The sequence below is a fragment of the Pantherophis guttatus genome, chromosome 3 (genome assembly GCF_059756535.1).
Source record: "Pantherophis guttatus breed Tessera chromosome 3, ASM5975653v1, whole genome shotgun sequence".
In the NCBI taxonomy this organism is placed as follows: Eukaryota; Metazoa; Chordata; class Lepidosauria; order Squamata; family Colubridae; genus Pantherophis; species Pantherophis guttatus.
In genome coordinates this window covers 90,727,107-90,751,014 of record NC_142065.1, presented here as the reverse complement: position 1 = coordinate 90,751,014, position 23,908 = coordinate 90,727,107, and the positions used below count along the sequence as shown (strand labels likewise).

Genomic DNA, 23,908 nt, shown 5'->3' with positions numbered 1-23,908 from the left:
TGGGCTTCCAAAAGATCATCTCTACTAAACCAATCCTTATAATAGTGGTATCAGACACAGAATAGAGGTTAAATGATAACTTGGTTCCTGTCTAGAAGGACCATCATAACAGCTTAGAATGTTCCTTGGAGAACATCAGCCATTTGAAATGAAAGCTAAGTTGAAGCTAAGCTCTAAAATAGTTGCTCACTTTCTTAGATTGCCTCCAATACAATGCCTTTTGCAGTAGGTAGCAAACATGGAAAGTGGATATTTCTATTCTGAACTAATGTGAACCTCTGGATGAGGAGGTGATAGGAGATTAGAGAGAGTAGGAGATCATAGTGGACAGGCAGAACAAGAGGCAAACATGGAAGGTGGAAAGCAAGAGATAACACTGTTTCATGTGATAGGATTGGTAAGTACAATAGAAAGAATATACAGGAAGAAGTTAAAATCTAGTGTGTACCTGAAGAAGAAACAGAGAAAGAAAAAGGAGTTAGGGAAATCCATGATAACAACATGGCTGGACTCCTTAGGATCTAATATTATTCCCATGCACAATAACTGTGATTGTATCTGCAAAGGATACCTGAAAAATTTCACATCTAATTTTGGCATTTTCAATGCTGCAACTCAATCCTATGCAGGTTTTGTTAGGAAATAACACCTAATGGGTTCAGCATGAATTGCTGTTTAACAGAAAAGTTCTGTACCTGTTTACCTGAGTAAAAGTCATACTGGTATGTATGATTCATTAAATCTAACATTTGCATTGTCTAATAATTTTCCTGGCTTACTCAACTACCTATCTCATTGAATCCATACTGCTTCCTCCCTCCCCCCCAAGTCCAAAGCCCATTGAACTATGGATGAAAACGCTTTCCTCTGAACACAACTTCTTTTTGTGCTTTGTATCAATTATACATTTTTTCTGTGAAAAAAATTGTAACAGCCACGCAAGATATTAAGGGATGCTTTTTGTAATTTGTCCATTCTTGGCTGGATATTCTATGAACATCACCGGATCTCTGTCCATTTGTCATTTTATTCCATGCCTAAATGGTGGGATAAAAACTTCTGAGTCACCCAAAGACTTTTTTGGAGGCTGCTTGTGAAGTCTTTAGGTACCTGGAAAAAATGAGTCATTCTCAACACGCTTCAGTCAGAATCCTTTAATAGCTGGGATATATAATAGCCACTCATTCATTTACTGCAATTTGTTAGAAACTTTCTTTTCCTGAACAGCAGGAAAATAACATAATAGTGGTGAGATCACCGCAGAGATACAGATAAAGAAAAGATATAGAATTGTAATATTCAGCCTATAATCTCAAAAAGGCTTTTAAAAGAAAAACATGAAAAGGCACAGGGATTGGACATATAGTTGGTTTAGGCACGGTGGATATGTGAAAGGACAGAGAATGTATTCGTTACATTTACATTTCATATTTTCTCCAGGATGTTATTTATAGGATTTCTACACTGCTTCCTATCTAGGCAAAGAACAGAACCAGATCTGATTAGTTTAAGCACTGCTATATCAGGGTTTTTGAGAACAGGCCTTTATTTCTGTAAATGATTATGCCCCATAAAACATAGTTATACTTTAACAATGAACTCTCAACTTTTCCCTACTGGATATGTGCTATGATACTTGGCAAATTATTGCTCAACAACAGCCATAAGGCATAGCAGTACTATGTCAAGTAGCCCTCGACTTACAACAGTTCATTTAGTGACCGAAGTTACAAAGGCACAGAAAAAAGTTACTTATCACCATTTTTCACACTTATGGCCCTTGCAGCATCCCCATGGTTACGTGATCAAAATTCAGATGCTTGACAACTGATTCATATTTATGACGGTTGCAATGTCTTGGGGTTATATGATCACCTTTTGCGATCTTCTAATAAGCAAAGTCAATGGGAAAGCCAGATTCACTTAATAACCTTGTTACAATTGCAGGAATTCACTTAACAACTGTGGCTGGGGAAGGTTGTAAAATGGGGCAAAATTCACTTAACAAATATCTCACTTAGCAATGGAAATTTTAGGCTCAATTGAGATAGTAAATCAAGGACTAACTGTACACAGTGAAATATTATGTTATCTATATATGACATTTTATATTAAAAATAATGAAAAACAAGCAATTTGAAAATAAATAGACTAGGGATAACTTTGGGAATTCCTTAACAAATGTGGTCAGATGACCACATAATTTTTAATGAATTGAAGTTTTATTCCAATCCAGTTTATTTGAACATGGCAGATAGAGTAGATTGGGTTTTTAAAAAGTAGTACATTTCCTTGGAGAGTAAAGAAAGCTTTTGCTGGAAATTGGACATTAGGGCAAATTTTGACAGTAGTTGGGATAACACAATCTTTTTAAATGCGATGGGTGACATAAAATGGACCATTGTATAAATATTTATGTCCATATAGTAGCAAATCATTGGCCAGACCAAGTTTTGAAGTTTAGTTCCTGCATTGTGGAATCTGGACACAGCTACCTGACTCCAAATTAACCATTTTATTTGTTTACTTTGTAGACTCTCCCATTCCACTTGGGCATCTTCCTCATAAGAGTAACATAGAAACAATCCTTAAATTTGTTGCATCTTTTCATGAATTAATATAATTAGCAATGAATTGGGAATACTAATAGATTTTAACTGAATGTCATTCTGTATAACTCTGCTTATAAGTTGTTGGGGTTTTTTTGGAAGTTGGAAGGGATGAAAGTCTCAATTTCTGGTGTCACTAGGTAGATGATAGTGAGAAGAAAGAGGAACTTTCTTACTCCTGGATTTCACATGAAAAGGCAACCTTCAGTATCACAACAGAGACATGTACACTACATCTAGGTAAATTCCATTTTAAATGCACAGTCCTTAGTCTCTATTAAGAGAGTCACTTTGGAGAAGTGGTTAAGGCACTGGGATAGGAACTGAATTTTAATCCTCCATTAGTATAGAGCTAGTTGGTGACCTTAGCCTAATGGCTTTCTCTCAGCCCTGGGAATAAAACAATGACAAACCATTTCTGAAATCTTGTCAAGAAAATTGCAGGGATTAGTGTTGGCAGTAATCAGGAGTCAACACTGACTTAAAGGCACCAACACAAACAAACAATACTCCAGTTCCAAATGAGCACATATGCATATAAATCAGCAAATGAACCAATTTATTCAAACTCAGCTAGACTTTAGAAGGTAGAGGATTTGGATCTTAACTATGGCTGAAAATTAATCTAATCCCTGGCTTCGTTCTCCATACATTTATAGATTTTTGCCAATCTTTTTTGAGTCTAATCTCTAATCTCTTTTGAAGACTAGGATTCAATTGCAAGATTTTTTTTCTCCAAGGTCACTGTTGTCATTAAGATAAGAAAATGTTGGAGGCATTTTTTTTTGTGCTCTGGGGAAGGTTGAGCAATAGAATATGTCCTCCATAAGGACATACTCTTACATTGTCCCAATGTTGTTGTTTTTTACCAGCATGTTCATTTTGTGTCACAATTTAGATAGATAGATAGACAGACAGACTGACAGACAGAAAAAAAAGTGGAGAAGTTTTGTGTGGTAGTCTATAGGATTAGGAAAAAATTGTATTCAACTGGCCCAAGAAAGCTAATTCTTTTTGGCCCAACTGGCCCTAATTCTTTTTTTAACTATGGAGAATCTGAGATTCTTTTATGTTTTTAAATTTACAGCTGCACTATTTTTATTCTGAATGTATGTGTATATAATATGGTCATGACCAAAATGAAGAGAATTTGACTTGATCCCAACTGGTGTTATCCAGTTCTTCTTCTTCTTCTTTTTTTTTTGCAAAGGTGTAAAATACCTATTCTGTCATGCATACATTGAAATGTGTTCTGTTCCCCCAATGCTGAAGTCCATAAGCATGAAAATTGCTAGCAGATGGGTCTGCCATCCGGAAATAAAGAAATAATCTATTTTTTTATTGTAGGTGGCTCTCCGAAATCCATGGATTATAAACCTCAAAATCTAAACAGTTGCTAGGCTGATGAGGGACAGAAGATACCGGGCTCAATTTACCTTTAACTTTTAGGGTTCTAAACTGGGATTTCTAGCAAGTGTAGCTTCCCCCTCCCCTCCTGTCCCTGCCTGACAAATTCCACCTGCTGAAATTCCCTGTGACAATTACTGGAGGCAGAGGAAGCCCTGTCTTCCTTGGCATCTGGCCACACTAATTGCTGCTGCCGCTGCCCTTAGGCCTCTTCCAGTGAAAGAAAATTAAGACAGCGTTGCTAGGCAACAGCTGGCTTTTCCTTGCAGCTGTTCCAGGTCTGGTTTCTTGAGGTGGCAGAGAAAAGAAAAGCATCACATTTATTAAATGGTTCCAAGAGATTGTCTTCCACCTTCCTAGCAGAGAATTGTTTGCATCCCATTATAGCAAATGTTATTGGCTTACCAACACAGTCAATTGTTGTTGTTTTTCCCATAAAGTGTTTCTCCACAGGGAAATAGAAAATGGGAAGTTGTGGATTTGTTTACAAGAATGTAACTCCATGTATTAGTAAAACTAAGGAGGCTTCAAGACACTAAGGTCTGAGTGCAAAAGGGGAGTCTACATGCAAAGACTTCGATTCAGGAATCTTATACAACTGGGCTTTTCAGTTGCATAGAAACTATATGTGCAGACATTTTATTGGGTAGAAATTAAGATCCTCAAAGGTCTAATCCAATATTTTTCAACATTAGCCATAGTTAAAATTCATGGGTTTTGACTCCCAGAATTCCATAGTCAGCCACTAAAGTCCATGCATCATAAAGTGGCTGATGTTAAGAAACACTCATCTAGCCAGAAGTCACTAAAATTATGCACTGTTTATAAGGTAGATGGCATAAAAGCTTGGGTGTGCATGGAAAAATAAAGATGTAAAATCAAACTAGATATTATGGCCGTGATGCCTAGAGTTGCAGACAGAATGAATAAGGCACTAATATAGGCGTTCTGAACTTGGTGTCTGGATAGGTTTCAGAGAGTGTGTGAATTTGTATGGGAAATAATTAAATCAGGGCTTTGAATGCTTGTAAACATTATAAAAGATTGGATGGTTGTACAACATGACATAATTTTTACCTTTTGATATTTTGATGCCTAGCATTTGAGCATAATTGCTTTATTTTGTAGTACAATCTATATGTGTTTTATTTTATGCATTTATATATATTTTTCTGAGAAAGGGGCAGTAGCTTTCAAAGGAGTCCATTGCAAAAAAAAAAAAAAAAGGTTAAGAACCCCTGTAGTAGTTGTTGTTAATATGTCTTCAGGACTAGTGATATTTATGCAGTCAAGATAAATGTAATGGCTGCCTCCTGGCCAGGCCTTCAGTCTTTTAACAAACAAAGCCTTTGCAGGGTTGTGGATGCTCACAAAGGAATCTCATAGGATCTGCCTCTGGTGGCACAATGCCTGGGGACGAGAGTGGTTGGCAGAAACAGACTGGTGGCAATTGCAGGAGATGTACTGACCAGACCATCATTAGATGGCAGCAAAGAGATATAGAAAACCTTAAGACATCTTTTCTGTGTTGGCTTGGCTGGCTGCTAGAATGGGAATTAGCAGGCTATAAATCTATTGCAGCCAGAGATTAACTGAGCTTAAGCTGTTTCCTAGTTAATAGAGAATAAGGAACTTTAGAAAAAGTTATTTCATAGTACTCCGAGGATAACCTGCACGCATGGTCCAACAGGTCAGGCACACATTAAAATTGGTAAACAATCAAGAACAGAGATACAAGATAAGCTCAGGTAAAATTCCAAGATCCAAGGGATGGCAAAACAACCTTCGTGAGGATGAAAGCTGAGTTTTGAAGAGTAATTCCCAGCTCCCAAGAGGGAACGCCTTATGTAGATTTGCCACTTGGTCACCAGCTAAAGTAAATCAGAACAGGTGTTCGTTCCATATTCTGACATTCCATTAGCATTCCTATGTCTTTTAACTAGCCTCTTACAATTAGGAAGGTTAGCTTTCTGCCACTTAAGCTTGGTTAAGCATCTTTGCCTAGGACTGAGGAAACTGAAGTGAACTTCTGAGACTGAGAAACAGTCACAGGCTGTGAGAGAGAAGGTCTGGGAACTTGCTGATGCTATAAAAGGCAGACTGGAGTCACTGATTTCAGGACTGTGGGTTCTCCAGTAAGTCTGCTGTTACTGGATACCTCTGATTGCGGTCCCTCTAATTCTGGAGTCCCCAAGCTCTGGTCCATGGCCTTCTGCCTGGCCACAGCCCATTCAGAACAGAGCCGTGATGGGTGAGTATTTGTGTGTAGCTGCATTTGTAAAAGCGGCGTACATATGCACATGAAACCATCTCCTCTCCTCTCCACCCCGCCGCCACTGTCTGTGCCGGTCTGCAAATCTGGGAAAGTAGGAGAACTCTACTCTAATTCCATTCTGCTCAGCTGAGGACATGTCCTCCAACAGAGCCATAACACCTCATAGTAGAACTGGACAATGCAGGCAAGCCTAAGTCTATTTCTGCCAAGAAGGGCTCTGAGCATAGATAGATAGAATCTACTACTACAGATACTGGTCACACATATATTTCTATTTATGTATAGGTGAAGGCTCCAACTCTTAGCTTGTGAGTTGCTATGTTGCATATGTACATTTATTAGACCTTCTTGATTTTTAACTGAAGCGTTCATGTTAAAAATGAGAAAATAGCTCAAGATGCTGCTGGATTAATTTCCATATCCACAGGTTAACCCAGAGTATATGGCAAGGATGATGAACATATTGAAAACAGGGTTTTGGAAAATAGCCCCAGTTGTAAAAATGGTGCAAAGTACTACCAAATGGTCCACTATTTTCTTATTATAACCTGCAACCTGATTCAAGCCCCCTTTTAAAAACTGTGCTACTAGTTGCAAAATTGTGTCTGTTAGTGTGATCCAAAGAACTGTCTATCAGTCAATGCACCTAGAGCATTGGCAGCTAAATGTCTAAAGAGAATTCAATGTAGTAAATATTGGTGATGTGTCTTTTGAGTTGCAATTCCTTTGGAATGAATATTACCAGATCAGCTACCAGAATACCAAATACCAAATTGCATTAAATGACCTTATGTTCATTTCTTTTTTTAAAAGGAAGTTGTTATGATTAGCTTGCTGATACACCAGCTATTGAAATAGTCCTGGGGAAGCTATAAAAGGAAAGGATAGAGCAGGTAAAGAGTTCAGCAATGTGTCAGAACATGTGTATGTTCTATGGGTGAGGATCGTAGTGCTAAAAGAATACAAGAATATTCCTGTTTTCAATTATGAAATGCTGGAGGAAACAGTAACCTGGAAATGGAAAAGTTTTTCATTTGAGTTTCTTGTTGTCTCTGACTTCTTCAGTGTGTGAGAAGCTAGACAAAGTGCAACCAAAGGCCCCATTCCCTTCCTTCACCTAGGCTCTGTTAAGCCCTTGCCCTCTGGGAAATGAGGAGCTGGACTTTTAAAAGGGCTTTGGCTGACTCAAAAAGGGGTCATTCGTTGACATTGGGAGGAGCAACATGCCAGTGGAGCTGTGGTGGAATTCAATTTTTTTAATATTGGTTCTGTGGGCGTGGCTTGGTGGGTGTGGCAGGGAAAGAATATTGCAAAATTTCCATTCCCACCCCACTCAGGAGAAGGGTACTGCAAAATCTTCATTCCCACCCCACTCTGGGGCCAGCCAGAAGTGGTATTTGCCGGTTCTCCAAACTACTCAAAATTTCCACTACCGGTTCTCCAGAACCTGTCAGAACCTGCTGAATACCACCCCTGCAGTGGAGACTTTGTATCTTGTCAGAAAGAAGAGAATGAGAAAGCAGGAAAAATAAAACAGAGAAGGAGGAAGATGAAGATGGAGCCGCAGAAACAGCAGCCCTAGCAGATGCTGACTTACTGCCTGGAGGAAGAAAGAAGAAAAATGAAGCAGGAGAAAAGGTAAATAAGATTTAGACTTATATACCGCTTCACCAACTTTACAGCCCTGTCTAAGCATTTTACAGACTCAGCATTTTGTACCAATAATCTGGGTTCTCATTTTATAGATCTCAGAAGGATGGAAGGCTGAGTTAACCTTGAGCTGGTCAGGATCGAACTGCTGACAGTCAGCAGAATTAGTCTGCAATATTACATTCTGACCACTATGTTACCACGGCTCTTGGATGAAAAGCAAAATGTTTTCCAGGAAAAACAAAGTCCAGTTGTCTTTTGAAAAAGACAAAGGATAAGTTTAGATAGTTTGGTTGGGAAGAAGAGAATAAAGAAAGCTCCCCCTTAACAGTTCTCAGAATATACTTTTTAATGAAGTAAGTAGTTTGCTTTAGTTTGGCAAGATTTCATCCTAAAGGTAAGGAACAATAAAGGAAACTGCTCAGAAGACATTCTACATGTCTTTCTTGGTTTTTAAAGCCTTGACAGTATGATTGGTAAACAGGGCAGTTGTTAAGTGAGGACCTGTATTTTTTCATTCAAGCAGTATTTAAAAATAGAGGTAATTTAACTGAACAAAAAAAAAACCTATGAAAAATTGACTTTGCAATCATTTATTCAACCAAAAAATTAACAGACATGACATTTTCCTCTGTGGAAAAAGTAAATACATCCTTGGATCTAATACCTGATGTTGCTCCCTTTGGCAGAGGAACCCTCAATTTCTTAGGAATAATATCAAGTCGGAGGAATATTTTTCAGCTGTATGATGTCTGAAGGTTTCTTTTGCATACAGAGCCATTTCAAATTACCCTATAGCAGTAATGGCGAATCTTTTTGGCACTGAGTGCCCAAACTGGAGTGTGCGCGCACTCATGCGCACACATGTGCCAGAGCGCTAGAAACCCAAAGACCAGCTGGGCAGAGCACATGTGCATGCCAGCCACCTGGTCTTTGGGTTTCCAGAGCTCCAGCACGTGTGAAGACCAGCTGGCCGGAGCATATGCACGTGCCGGAAACCCAAAGACCAGGTGGCTGGCACACGCATGAGCACCGGCCAGTGGTTTTCAGGTTTCTGGCATACACGAAGACCAGTTGGTTGGCATGCATGTGTGCACCGGAAACCAGAAGAGCAGCTGGCAACGACTCACATGCCTACAGAGAGAGTTCTGCGTGCCACCTCTGGCACGCGTGCCATAGATTCGCCATCACAGCCCTATAGCATCTCAGGGGGATTTATGTACATCTAGGCTTTGACTTGGCCATTCAGGAACCCTCCATTTTTTTCTTTTTTTTCCTGTAACCATTTTTTTGGTAGATTTCTTGGAATGTTTAGGATCATTGTCAGGTGGCAAGCAATCTTCTGACAGATGGTTTTTCGTTATCTTCAATCACCTATGAAGAATTCATAGTAGATTCTAGGATGAGCTGCCCAGGTCCTGATATGGCAAAGCAGCTCCCAAACCATCACTTTTCCTCTGCCATGCCTTGCAGTTGGTTTTTCTGATGAAATGCTGGCTTTGGTTTTTACCAACTTCAGATTGTGGGCAGAGTTAGCCTTCAATGCTGCATTCTAACCATTGCACCACCACAGCTCTGTTCAGCCAATCAGAGCAGCTCTCAGCAAGAAACTGGCTAAGAGTAAGAGTGGCTAATGGCACACACCAGAGGATGTGGGTGGGAGTGGGAGTGGTGGGAGAACCAGGATCCAGGGGGCAAAAGTTGGTGAAGGCAACCCGGGACAAAAGTGTTCTAAACAGAAGAACCTAAGTGCGATGTACAAAGTCCAAGTAGAAGATGGAAACAGAGGTCTGAGCAAAGAGCCACTGAATCTCATCAACATAGTCCTTGACCTAAATAAACTGAAATAGAAGAAGTCTCATAGGGCCAAGAGGACACTGCCCAATAGTAACATCAAGCAATACTAGCAGCAGCCCCAACATTACAACGGTCAAGGGCAGCTGACAGCAGAAATTATGTTCAGCCACAAAAACAACCAGGGCAGAAGGTGTTAGTGGTACCTGGATCTGGGCCTAGGACTGACAGAGCAAAGATTGAGCTGAAAAATGAAAAGAGGCTATGTATTGGGACTGTAGATTTTAAGACAATAAAGACTAAGAAAGAATAGTGAGAGAGCTATAGTTGGATAAAATAGGTAGATAAGGATAGAATATAGAAACTTTAACTTAGAGCTATAAGATTAGAAAAGCAATTTAAAGAAAGAATAGTAAAACAGCATAGAAATAAATGCTAGACTAGTGAACCTACATAAGGGAAACTGAACAGTGTTCTGATTAAGATAGTTTACAGACATGGGATAAAGAAGCTTATTGTAAATAAGAAATATCTCTTTTTTGTAAGAAAAACACCATGTTTTAGTAATAAAAACACATTTTCAACAGGAAATGGTACGAGTGGATTCTGCTTGGGGTTTCATCATACCTGAAGCTATAACACCCTACATAAAGATTACACTGTTGTTGTTGTTTTCAAAATCTCCAGTATCTTAAGCATCTTAATGAACTGGGATATTTAATGTTCTGAACTAAAGCACAAAATTAAGCTGTTGCAATTATGTAAATAAGTACTTTAATTTACAGACAAATTTATCAACAACTCGTATTTGGGTACCTATTTCAACACTGGCAGCAGAACCGCCATCTTCTATTATTATGGGATAGCAAAATAATGCCTTAAGAGCAGCAGGGTTGGCTATAACGTGCATGTACACACATGCACACACACACACACACACACACACACACGTTTGCATTCAGTCTTGCCAAGTATTTTCGCTGAAGTGCTATCTACTTATGTAGCATTGGCAATGGCATTCAGATCCGATTGTCCTATATGTAATTTGAAGTGACACAGTCCAGGGAAACCTGGACTCTGTGGCATATGCAGAAGAACAATTTGCAAGAGGGAAAAACATCCTGACAGAGGTCTGAATAGCATCAAAAACGGATCTGAACTGTAAGTTAAGATCATTCGGCAATTGAAGTATTTCCTCTACTTAACACACAACTATTTCCAGACATTACGAGAAGTTAATGTGTATGTCCAGGTTGTGCAAAAGCTCAGCTGCTGATTTCTAACAAATCTATCTCTGAAAACATAATAGCAACATATGTCAACCCTAATTTCAGAGGGAACAACACCCTCAAGGGAATCATTTGAATATTATTTAAGTTGCTGTGAGGTCTTCAGAATGAAACGAAAAGAATAGTCTTTTTTTTTTTTTTACTGTTTCACTATAAGTGCCTAAACCTTATTTGACTGTTGTCCAATTTTAAAATAAAATTACACTAGTGTAATTTGATTTGCAAAATCAAATATAATTAGCACTATTGGTAACATCTAGCTTTCTCCAGGAACTGCTTTGGCCTTCTCTTTTGCTGATTGCCCTTTCTGTCTCTGACCCACTAACCCTTGATGTTGCACAGTCCCATTAGAAAGCACTCTTTGTCTGAAGGGCTGCCTAACACAGGTCTAGATTAAAAAAACAGAAACTATTTCCCCATCTGTTCTTAACCTTTGGCAAAATAAGAAAACACCAGTACCCCAATGTGGAAATCATATCCTTTTATCTGGTTGTAAGCCATTTAGAGTTACCTCTAGGTGAGATGGGTGCCATACACTATAGAATTAATAATAAATAAATAAATATGAAATGTGATTTTTGTCATATCCCTTTGTCCCCCTTTTTTGGTGATGTGTTTCCACTTGTAAGGCAATAAGGAAACTGCTGAAGCCTTGTATTTTACATGTGTTGTGAAACTGTTTCCAGTTCCGATGAGCTTTGGAGTAATGTTAATCCTAGATAATGTCCAGATACCAAAAAGTTGGCAACTTTGTGTATTTTGACCAAAGGAAGACCATTGTGGTTAAATGGCATGCAGAAGAGGCTCTTTTGCTGTGGCCTTGTAAGACTTATGCCATGCCAGTACAATAATAACTGCAAATATGCCCTAAATAAGATAAATGTGGCTTCTTATCATACATCAGCCATGATTAATTATCTCTCTTTGGATTTAAACAGAAAAAAATACTTAGGTGAACCAAGTTGCATTTTCTGTGGAGTATGTATTTTCTTAAGTTCTCCAAATAGTTACAAATACCAACCACTCCACCTTGATACCAACAGTTCCTTGCAATAATTGCTGTTCATCACATTCAATTATTTCTTAGTTTATCATATTTCCTAATTTTCATTTAGTCAGAATTTCAATAACGAACAACTTCTTAGTGACTATGATAGGATAATTTCCCATAAACCCATTTTGCCTTATATGTATTGCTATGTGGAATTGTCTGCTTTTTATTCTCTATCTCCCATTTAAATAGTAAAGATTCACTGTGAATAAGGTTGGTATAGCTGAGCTACACCAATCCACACAACCACTAAATGGCAGCAAAGAGTTTTTCCTGTGCCTCTGTGGTTATCTACTGGCCATTCAGAGTTTTGCAGCCTAGATATATTAAGTAGGAGATATAACAATTGACAATTGCTAATCGGTAATGCAAGAAAAGGATATTTGTCTTTTGTGATACAAAATCAGGAAATGGTATCATAAACTGAAAGAATTAGCCATGGAAACACTGTTTCAGTTTTTATTTGGTTAGCATGATAATAAAAATGTATATAATTAATTGCAAATTAATTGCAAAGCTTTTTTATACTGAAACTAGTGTTATAAAAATATTTTCTATAGAATGAATAACTTAGTCTGATAGAAAAAACAACAGCCTATTTTTGGAGAAGATATTGCTCATAAGAGTTAAATAAAATATGGCATGAAGGATCGATATATAAGGTTTACTAAGTTTGTAGGAACCACATATACGAGCAAAAGGTTAGTAAAGTCACCCTAATCAATCTTGAATCTCTATTTTCTTTCTGTCTTTAAAAAAAAAAATCTGTCCACTTATTTTTTATGTTCCACTGAACTTGGCCATTCAGTTATATTAAAAATAAATTGGTAACTCTCCATTATAAATGGCATATAAAAATCTGTCTTTTTTCTTGCCACCCCATCCCTGTACTCTTAACCACTACTGCATCTTCTGCTAGCTTGCTTAGTTAGGATGGCAAAGAAATAGATTTCAATTCCCTTGCCACATCTAGCTTTTCAGTTGTGGACCAGAGCTGACAAATTTCTGGTTTGAAGAGTTTCTGCCTTACTCTTTTTTATCTCACAATCTGTGCTATATAAATGAACTCTCCCGTATTTCTCATATATTGCTATACTCATTAAAGAACAATTCAGGTGTACCTTAGTATTGGGAGAAACCATCAGGTACAATTACAGCCTGAACTGGATAATTAAAAGCAAAACAGCTACATAAATATAATGTAATAGCTTCACACTTTGGTTTTGTATTTTAATGCCTCATTTTTCCCCTATATTACAACACTTTTATTACTAATAGGGTTTAGAGGTGGCAATCATCCCAGTGAAACTATTTGTGTGTCATGTCAATCTTATGTTCTATCAATCTGTGCTCTTTTTAACTACCTGTTTAGCATAATTAGTGACATTATGGTGCACTGAAGGAAGATTAGATGCAGTATTTAGTTAAGAATCAGTTCATTTAGAGCAGGGCTTCCAAACTAGATTATTTTCATCTGGGCTAGAGGAGGAGAAACCCGGATTAGGAACTGGATGTGTTGAGTGACAGCATACCTACCTGGTACATAACAATCTTAGCTATGCAGATGTGACAGGCAGTGACAACATAGAGATGGAAGGCAGAGGACCAGAAAGAAAGGCAGAGTGCATTGCAAGCTGTAAGGGTAGATTTTGTTTTTCACGCTTTATAAAATAAAGATTTTAATACTAGTAAGGCTATTGCAAAGAAAGTGTAATGGGTTGGTACACGATGGAAACAGAACTTGCACTTTAGCTATTCGAGATAGAGAGGGTTATATATCTGAATATTCTCTAACATTAATAAACTCATATATTCTATGCAGTATGGGAAAAGACACTTAAAATAATCCTTTTCCTGGTACTACTGTCGAGATCAGGAGTGTTAAACTTGTGGCCCATGGCCTGGATGCATCATGCACTGGCCACGCCCATGCCCAGTTTAGTGAAGGGGGAAAAAGTTAAGATATGTCATGTGACGACAATGTGACCCCTGCAAGTTTGACACCCCTGGTCTAGATAAAAAGAATTCTTATATTCAGACAAACTAAAAATATGACAATCCACTTAACAATTGGAAGTAGCCTGGTGAACAAATGTATCATGTCTCTTGTAACAGGAAGGAGAGCCTGAACCTCTGAAATTGTTAATTACCTAACACTTATCTAAGGAAAGCACAAAAGAACAAGATTTATTCTCAAATATTCAATCTGAAAAATATTTTTGACATATTTGCCTATACTATGATAATTTAAAAATGGTTGTATTGAGTGTTATGTTGAAATAAACTTATTAAAAAAAGGTTCATAGTGTTCTAAAATTGGTTTTGGGACTCATTAATTGCTAACCATCTCACCAGTTTTGTTTAGTTTTTGTTTCCCCAGCCTGAGCTGAAAAGTGTTGAAAAGGTCAGCATTGGAATCAAGTATGTAGGAAATTACCAAGTACATATTACTCAACTGAAAGACACTTGAAGGTACAAATGACCTTAATGGGGAAAACTCTGTTGTAATTATCCTGGAGATGATCAGAAAGGATGTCAAAATGACCATTCTTGGCACTGTGCAAAAACAGGAATGATCTACTACTTTAATCCAAGATTTTTTAACCGTACACTCACACATACTAGGTAATTGCAAATTTCACTGAGATGAGAGAAAATACAAATACATGCACATATATGCATCCCTATAGTTCTGTATTTTCTACAATTTCACACACATGCATATATGTATATATGTATATGTGTGTAAAATTATATATGCATATTGTGTGTTTTTGTGTATGTGTGTGTTTATTATACATCCTTTACAGCCTTTTTCTGATCACTGGAATCTCAGTAATTTAACATAGGCATCTACTTTAAAAAATTCTTTCTTTCTTTCTTTTTCTTTCTTTCTTTCTTTCTCTTCATTTTTTCTCCTTTCTCTACTGAACTGATAAAATCAAAATAAAGAGATCTGTACTCTAAAGCAAGCAATATTGATAACATTTTGCTCTACAATATGAAAATCTGTATAACATGAACACATATCCTGTGTATGCACAGTTGAAAAAAGCTTCTTGAAATCATGTAAATAACTTGGTATCTATCTATCTATCTATCTATCTATCTATCTATCTATCTATCTATCTATCTATCTATCTATCATCTATCTATCTATCTATCTATCTATCTATCTATCTATCTATCTATCTATCTATCTATCTATCTATCTATCTATCACCTATCTATTTAGAAGGCTGTGTTCATTACTGTGAAATACAGTAGATCAGAATGTGGCAAGGAATTTTGTTTTCTTCGATAGAGTGCATTGTGAGAGTATCGTATCAATGAACCATATTCCAGTAACTCTAAAACATGAACTAGAGTTACCTTTAATGCATAAAAGAGGTTGACTTTTTGAAGATACTCTTCAAAATCCTTTTAAAAATCCTTCAACAAAAGCAAATGATACTGGTCATTCTTTTGTATAAAGCATCCAAAATTCAAAGAAGGCAACAGTGCATCCTTTCAGATCATCTCTGATTAAAGCTGTTGAGTTTCTCTGTTAAGGCCATAACCTGCTGATGCTCAGAGATGGCAAATGCAGTGAAAAAAGCTCCATGAGAGTGTAAGATGACATTACAACCACATAAATACATGCAAAACAGTAACAACAGTCAAATGCACAAGAACTATTTTACCATATATCAATTTCTGTTAGTTAAAACAATTTTGTTTGTCTCTTTATATAGGAACAATAGTATTTTCCTCCTGACTTTCTTTAGTTCTCTTCTATTTTCCCCACCCTTCCAGATCAAGCAATATGGCTAATTTATTCCCAAGAGTTAATAATCCAAATGTGAGCAAAATGTCTTAAAAATATAAAAAGAATGTCAGTCAGAGGGACAAAAAGTAATATATGTAGAATACTCTTATTTATTTATTTATTCATCCTTTTTGTACACATGCATTCAAGGTGGCATTCCAGGCAAACTTCAGCTATGCTGAATAGGATATTTCAGATACCTTTAGGTTCAGAACCATATTTATTGGGTGGATAAATAAATCTTATTTAGCAAGATTCAGTTTTAATGCATTTTTCTCTTACAAGTTCATTATATTTCATATTCAATTTCTTCCTGTTCCTGTCTAAATTTGAGTAGATATTTAGATTCTCTATATAAGAAGATGATATATATATATGTATGTATGTATGTATATTATAATGTTGTTTTTCTCATCCATTGATCAAATAATGAACACACAATATTCCAAATTGAAAAAGTAAACATTTGCTATATGGGCAATTTTACAGAAAATAATGACACTACAAAGAATTCAATCTGAACTGGTATAGTTTTCTTTATATTTTTATTGATTAGAGGGGAAGTTTTGCTATTTGTAGATTATATTAGCAATAGCACTTACACTTATATACTGCTTCACAGTGCTTTTACAGCCTCTCTAAGCAGTTTTACAGAGTCAGCATATTGCCTCCAACAATCTGGATCCTCATTTTACCCACCTCAGAAGGATGGAAGGCTGAGTCAACCTTGAACCGGTGAGACCTGAACTGGCAAACTGCTGGCAGCCGGTGATCAGCAGAAGTAGCCTGCAGTATTGCATTCTAACCACTGTGCCACTGTGGCTCTTTTTATTAATGATAGCAATAAAGTAGAGCATTGGCAATAAATAGAAACTAAATATATTTGGGGAAAAAATGGAAGTGTTATCAAACAACAGGTAGGAATAACTAAAATTTTATGTATGGGAAATTTGGCAGAACATGGCAATATTATCAGAACATGGACATGCTTTACTTCACTATTAGTTTTACATGTTATTTTTTCACAATCATCTGTAAGAATGGTTGTCCAAGGGGACCAAAGAATGAAGTGCACATCATAACACATACTCAATCCCTTTCCTACTTGTGTTATGAAGTCATAAGTATCTAAGAGTGCATTTTGAATTGTGGTGTCACAATGCATATTTGACAAAAAAATTAATGTGGACTCCAGTTTCTTTTAGCATCTTAAGAATACTATAAGGTTATTCTATTACTTGACTTAGGAAAAAGCAACTTTTGACTTAGTCAAATATAGTATTAAAAATATTTCCAATACAGACTATATTTAAATATTTTATATAAAAAACAAGGATATTATTAAAATTAACTGAAATGACCTTAATTTAAGCTAGGTTTCTTTTTTTTTCTTTTATAAGTATCACAACATTGTCATCAAAAACCTCTGACCACCACAAGATAAGCCAGCAATTGGCAACAGGAGGTACCATGTCAATGTGACCATTTTAGATGGCATCCATAGGATTCCAAAATTAAATACAATTTAATTTATTTTTATACTAAAATGGCATTCATAATATTATGATTTAAATCTTTATTTCAACATTGAAAAATAAAAATAAAAATCTTTGTAAGAACTTTGTGAGATAAACAGGAAAGATGCCAAAATCTCAGATTAACATTGACACAAGAAACTACTTTGTGGGCCACAGGTCAGAAATTTTTGTTAGCAATCCACAGTGGTAAATATGTTTCAAATTGTTCCTTTGTTTGGTTCCTTTATAGAAAATCAATAGAGAAATGATAAAAAAATCTTTATTTGAAAAAATAGAAATGGCTTAAATATTGTTAAAACTACAATCTGTGTCATTGTAGGAAAATGTGCATTATTAAATTATATACAAATTATTAAATTATAAGTTTTAGCATTAAAACATCTTAATTTTAAAAACTATAAAACAGAAATCATTTAAATATAACTTCTTATAAGTTCCTATAACTCCCTGTTCTGTTTTAGCCATCTTAAGCAGCTAGTTTATTTTCTGTAGTTGTTGGAATATATATTGTAAAAAAAATTTTAGAGGGTCCTCTGTACTTCTACAATACCTGTTTTGAAAAATATTAGCTCAGTTTGATTGATATCTTTTAGCTTCCCATCACTTTTGTTTGGTGATCATGGAATATCCATTTGCTGCAAGAGGCAGTGTTAGGAGACATATAAAGCCTTTGTCCCTCTCAACATAAATATTTATGATGTGCAGATGTTGAAGGAAGGAGATAATACTATTTTTCCGGTTATCACAAAGCAGGCATTAAAGAAAACAGAAATAGATGTTGGAAAAATAGATTTTCAGAGTCTGGACAACAAGCCAAGCTGGCCTAAGTCTGCTCTTTATTACTTACTACCAATGCTGGAAATACTGGGCATACCTGGAAAAAAGAAGAAGAAGAAGAAAAAGAATATTGGTTAGGAATGGAAACATGTTGACACTAATACAGTAGAGCTTTTACATGGCTGCACTGATATTAAGATGAAGAATAAGTATCAAGAAGCAAAGGACAGAATTAGCCAAAGCCAAGCATTTTATATACGGTAATCCCTGGCTTGTGTGAAACATATACACTATACACCTGTACTTTACACTATCATATATACAGATATTAGTACTATATATAGAGGTATATACAGATGTATACTATGTACACTTGTACACATGTAGGCTCTCTTCTTACAAAGATTCATATGTGTGCATAGATATTTTGCCTTGTTAAGATATCGCCATCATGACTCAAGTGGATGAAGACTACACACCCTCATTGTGTATCCAATGAATACTAATGCTTGAATGAGGCTTCAAGGATCTTTATAATAAGTTACAAAAGAGAACAAGAGTAACACATTTAGCAGTAATTTTATGAAGTAGCTAAATAGCTTGAAAGTGAATTATGCATGGTGCGTTTAATACATTCTTAGAACAAGGTGGCATTTTCTCATAAGAATGGACTAGAGTACCGTAGTTTCTTGCCCACTCTAAAGAGAAAAGGAACCAATTAAATCCTGCAAGGCCACAGAGAATAACATTTATGAAAGACAGTCTGAATATGTAAGATCAACTGGTTCATCATTCCATCTGCAAAGGCAAAAGAATGTTCATTAAATACCAGAACAGAATAATAAAAGAACAGTTAATCCTATGTTTCAATCTGAGTATTATGTTCAGTATGCTTCAAGAACAAATTTACAATCACTATGGATTTTTCATGCACCCTATAACCTATAATTTAGCCGCAGACCCCTCCATTTTTTCCCTTGTAACTCAGCAACAGGTATACAGTAGGATATTGCTCAAAGGCTACAATAGATATCCAATAAAGCATTGTCCATGTAGTATGTTGGATGCAGATGTGGAATACAACACATTCCAATTGAAGTAATTAGTTAAATTTGGTTAATTTCTTTTCTGAGACATATATGGTACTGGAAGTTACAAACTGTGTGATTTCCCTCAATAGTACCAGAACAAGAGAACAAGGACCTGACTTTCAGCAAGGCTTGACCATTTACCCATTTAAGTTAACTACAGTCAAAGATAGAGAAAACAAATGGGATCTCTCTCTTTCTATCTCTTATCATCATAATGCCTAAGCATCCTTGTCTATATAGATAAAGTTGCTATTTTGAAATTCTATTCCAATTTCATTTTGAATGTCACTCTGATCAAATTTTGATAGCATACACAAACTTCCTAACCTGAGAAATCCTGCAGTCTCCTTTAGGAAAAATCCAATCAGTTATCTGTTTTTGCGGGTGGATACTACTTTTGTAATGTATAAATTGGGTTTGATAAGATGGGTGGAACTTCTAAAAAATAAAACAAAAGAGACATTCCCCTCACTAGAATGAATAATTGGGAGATATCATAGAAATTAGTGGAGATAAATTGAGTTTTCTATTTCAGAATTTAGAATTCAGAATGAGTTTTCTATTTCAGAATTCTGTGAGAGGAAAAAACAATCCCATAATTTTTCAATATGTTTAAGAGAGTAGCTTGAACACAGCTTCTAAGTTTTAATTCAGTGGTCTAAAGTGTCCTTTCCACTAGAAGTTAATGCTTTATAAAATATTTTCTCATTCTTTTTGAAGGCTCACTTTTTCTCATCTTGCTTGCTACGAATTTTATAATTTCATGCTCTCATCATGGCTTGTTACTTAGACTATGACTTTTACATTAAGCTAGATAAGGTTCTCTTTCCTGAAATATTCATTTGTGAGGCTTGATTCCTTACAGCTGTTGCTTTGAAGTGTGAGATAACGTTCCGAATATGACATATTGCTGTTTTTGTCATAAACCTGAAGCATACTAAGAATTAGTACTTACCTGTCATTGCAGCTGAGTGGACATCTGTGAATTCATACAGATGGGCTATGAGACCATAGAGCAAGTTGGCAAACTTTTAATGTTTACAGAATTATTTAGCAAGAGTCCCACCCTCAGCTCTATGTAAATCACAGAACCACCCATTTCTCCACTTCCAAAGTTTGTGTTTTAATTGTATACAAATCAGAGCTATCAAATATTTATAAAATGCCATTTATCTCTATCCATCCTATCCAATTCAGCAGGAGAGCATGTTGTGGGTACAGTCAGTGAAGGAGCATTGACTGGTAGGGCTTAGAAAGAGAACCTTTTCTGCTATGGCACCATCTGTCCTTTGGAAGATCATTTCTTCAGGGATTAGATTGGCCGTGTCATTGCAGGCCTTCCATAAGGCCTTGAAAACTTAGTTTACGGCCTTTGCCTGTGGCCCTGGAGATGTTATAGAGTTTATCTCGTTGGCTCGATAATTGGTTGGATGCAGAGGTGGCATTCAGCCGGTTCTGTCTGGTTCGGGTGAACCAGTAGTGGTGACTGCGGGAGGCTCTGCCCATCCACATGGACGTAATGTGTGAGCAAAGAGCATGCACGCAAGGCCTTGCACATGCACAGAGGAGGTTCATGTGTTCACATTTGCGAACCAGTAGGGAAGGTAAGTGAATTTCACCTTTGGTTGGATGATACCTGGCTCTTATGTGTTTTATTTTATTTTATTTTTATATTTTAGGTATGCTATTTATTTCATTGTAAGCTACTTGTAAGTCACATATGTGAGATGGGTAGCTATATATAACTAATAAATACATACATAAATTACAAATTTTAATTTTATTTATTTATTCAAGAAATGTATATGGCTGCCCAGGTTACACAGGATGACTCTAGACTATTACAAATTACAAATTTACACTGCAAGGTTTAATGGCTGATTCTTTGCTAGCTTTTCCCATCCCCCCATTCAAGAGTTCAGGTATGCAAATCTAATTATCAGGGATTCAAAGACATTGATAGATATTGTACTTTAATGCCTTTCCCCCTCATTTTTGTCTGCAATCTATACTGTGTTACTCTCAATATTCCTATTAAACACAGAAAGAGAAATGTATGGGTAGTGTTAAGAGTCAAAAGTATACTAAGTCCCACTTGATTTAGATAATTGTACTCCATCTCTTATCCATCTCATCAAAATTATTAGGTCCCCAGAATATAATTTTGAATGTACCCATAAACTGAATAATCCTACAAGAATGATTGATATTTGGAAGCAGGAGGAACAAAGTGTCTCTTATATAGTAATTACTATATAAGTATAGTATATAAAGATATTTAGAAGACATCAGATCCATTCTAAGGAACATTACACCATGATTTTTAAGAGCCAATGGACACATAGATGAAAATAAGACACATTTCTATGACAAACAGTGCCTGAAATTCACACACATCTAAAACTGGCCACAACTCAACAAAAAGTCTTAAAACTAACAAAAATGCTGGGTTTATGCATGGTGAATAATAATAGTTAATCTAAAAACATTCTTAAAAATAAACAATTTGTAACCTATTCAGGCTATCTAACTTCATAAAAAGGGGTTTAGTCAGTCAGTCTTCAATCAAGCAATTTAATGCATTATAAATAAAATTCATGTGAAAATCACTGACACATTATTTGGTAAAGAACAGTACAGTCACATGATGAGACATTTGCAATACATTTGTTAGTCAAATTGGGAAGTTGCCATAACATTTTCATAATTGGCTCACACACTTTCAAAATCACAGAAAATGGTTGGATCGTTGACCTCATAACAAAGTATTGAGTATCAAACTGAACCATTTCTGCACTTTTATTTAAAGATCAGAATTTGACAACCATGTATGAGCCAATGTTGAGTAGTAATTAGATAAAGACTGAAGAAATTTAACTTAAAATTCGGTGCATTAGATTTTTGGACATTTAATACTATCTCAGTTCTGTGTTCATAAAGAAAAACATATCTTACATGTGAACTCTGTATTTGTGTGTGGTATATGTACATGTGTGTGTGTGTACATTGCAAATTTGATAGAACAGAAGAGATAGATCACAATTTCCTTATTGATTTATTTGAACAGATAATTTCTTTTGCACTATCTTCTTGCATTGTCCAAGAATATAGCCCACTGCACTTATTCCAAATAAGTAAAGATGCATAACACTGGGCAAACCATAAAGATTTTAATATTCCAATAAACCATAGCATTTCAGACATGTTTTAAATTTGGTTCTGAATTTTTATAGGATTTTTTTTAACCCAAGGTCCCAAGGTTTTACAGTAGTAATGTTGTGCACTCACAGATATTTGCAGTGCCCTTAGGAATGGGCAGATAGGAACCTGGACTCCAAGGACGTCCCTGATAATTCTTCTTACATTTCCCACAATCTGGGCCTGTGGTATTGTGTTCACACTCGCATAGTAATTTTTTATTTTCAACTTTGCAGCCAGTGGCATGAAGATTACACTTGCACCTGATAAAAGAAAAAGCAAGACATTAGCACACTTTCAATTTAATTTCAGTCAGTGTTGTTCTGGCTGAAATTCAGTGATTGGCAATAAGTATACAAATAACTGAAGTCTACATAATAAAAAATGAATTTCTCGTGCTGAAATTTAACTTTGGTTAGAATGAACAGCCCAGAACTATTTCAAATAACTTGAACAAATGCAGTAAGTGATGTATCTATACTGTGTGTATTGAAATAACTTCAGGAAAAAGAATAGGAAATGAGTCTTGTGCTCCGATCAAAATAATTACATATATTTAACCCAGTATTATTTTACTTCATTCTAGAAACTACACATTTGACTTAATTCTAATTTCAGTCTTGTTATAAGTCTTGGCAATTGGAAGTTTTATTTTTGTATATATTGTATTATGTATGTGTACAGGAGTAGAGACTAACAATTGTCATGGATCTGCCTCCAGACCCCTCGTTAGATATGAATTCAGAGGTGGAAGAGGAGGATGAGCCAGATCCTGGCACCTCAAGGGAAGCAAGCACGGAGTGGCATTGGGGCTTGGATCAGGGAACAGAGGGCTTTAACCCAACAGAGCAGCCACAGCTGAGTTGATCGGATGGACGGCAGGCTGAGCCTGAGCCAAGGAAGTCGCAGCTGCAAGGGACATGAGCAGCTGCCAGCGACTATGAGGAGGTGGAACCCATGCCTCCTTCCTATCCAAGGATATGCAAGGCAGAGAGGAGACAGTTGCAACAACAGTTGGCCAGAGTACTTGCAAGGAGTCAACTTTGTCCTCTGTGAAGGGCTGCATTTAATCCTGCCTATTTAATCCTGCCCTAAGAGATGGACATTGCTAGAATAATGTGTTTAGTTCCTTGGTCTGTGTTCTGTTCTTGTTCTATGTTTCTGTTTCATGTAACAAAATTCCAAACTTTGTTACACAAAACAGAAGCTGGAAATGTACACGGTAGGGGCTTTTTTGGAATTGCGGTGTGTATGTGTGTTGAATAAAATCCATTTACTGTGGTGCGTGTAAGTGAGGCATCACAACAACACATATTTCTCGATAATTAGTTCTCAAATTATATTTTCTAGAATTCTTCAGAATAACCTGTGACCGGTTAAGTAGCATGAATTAAGAGTGTATATACTTAAATATCAGCAAA

General features: G+C 36.3%; 1 protein-coding gene across 8 annotated transcripts in view; it reads right to left on the bottom strand.

The window, feature by feature from the left end:
* NTNG1 (netrin G1) overlaps positions 1–23,908 on the bottom strand; it is a 259,982-nt gene that overhangs the window by 60,135 nt on the left and 175,939 nt on the right. For all 8 annotated transcript variants that reach the window (XM_087890013.1, XM_034437383.3, XM_087890014.1 and 5 more), the window contains 2 exons: positions 22,578–22,750; positions 18,269–18,295 (listed from right to left, as the gene is read on the bottom strand). In XM_087890013.1, the coding sequence (XP_087746139.1) occupies positions 18,269–18,295; positions 22,578–22,750 (200 nt within the window). The remainder of the gene's footprint in view (positions 1–18,268; positions 18,296–22,577; positions 22,751–23,908) is intronic.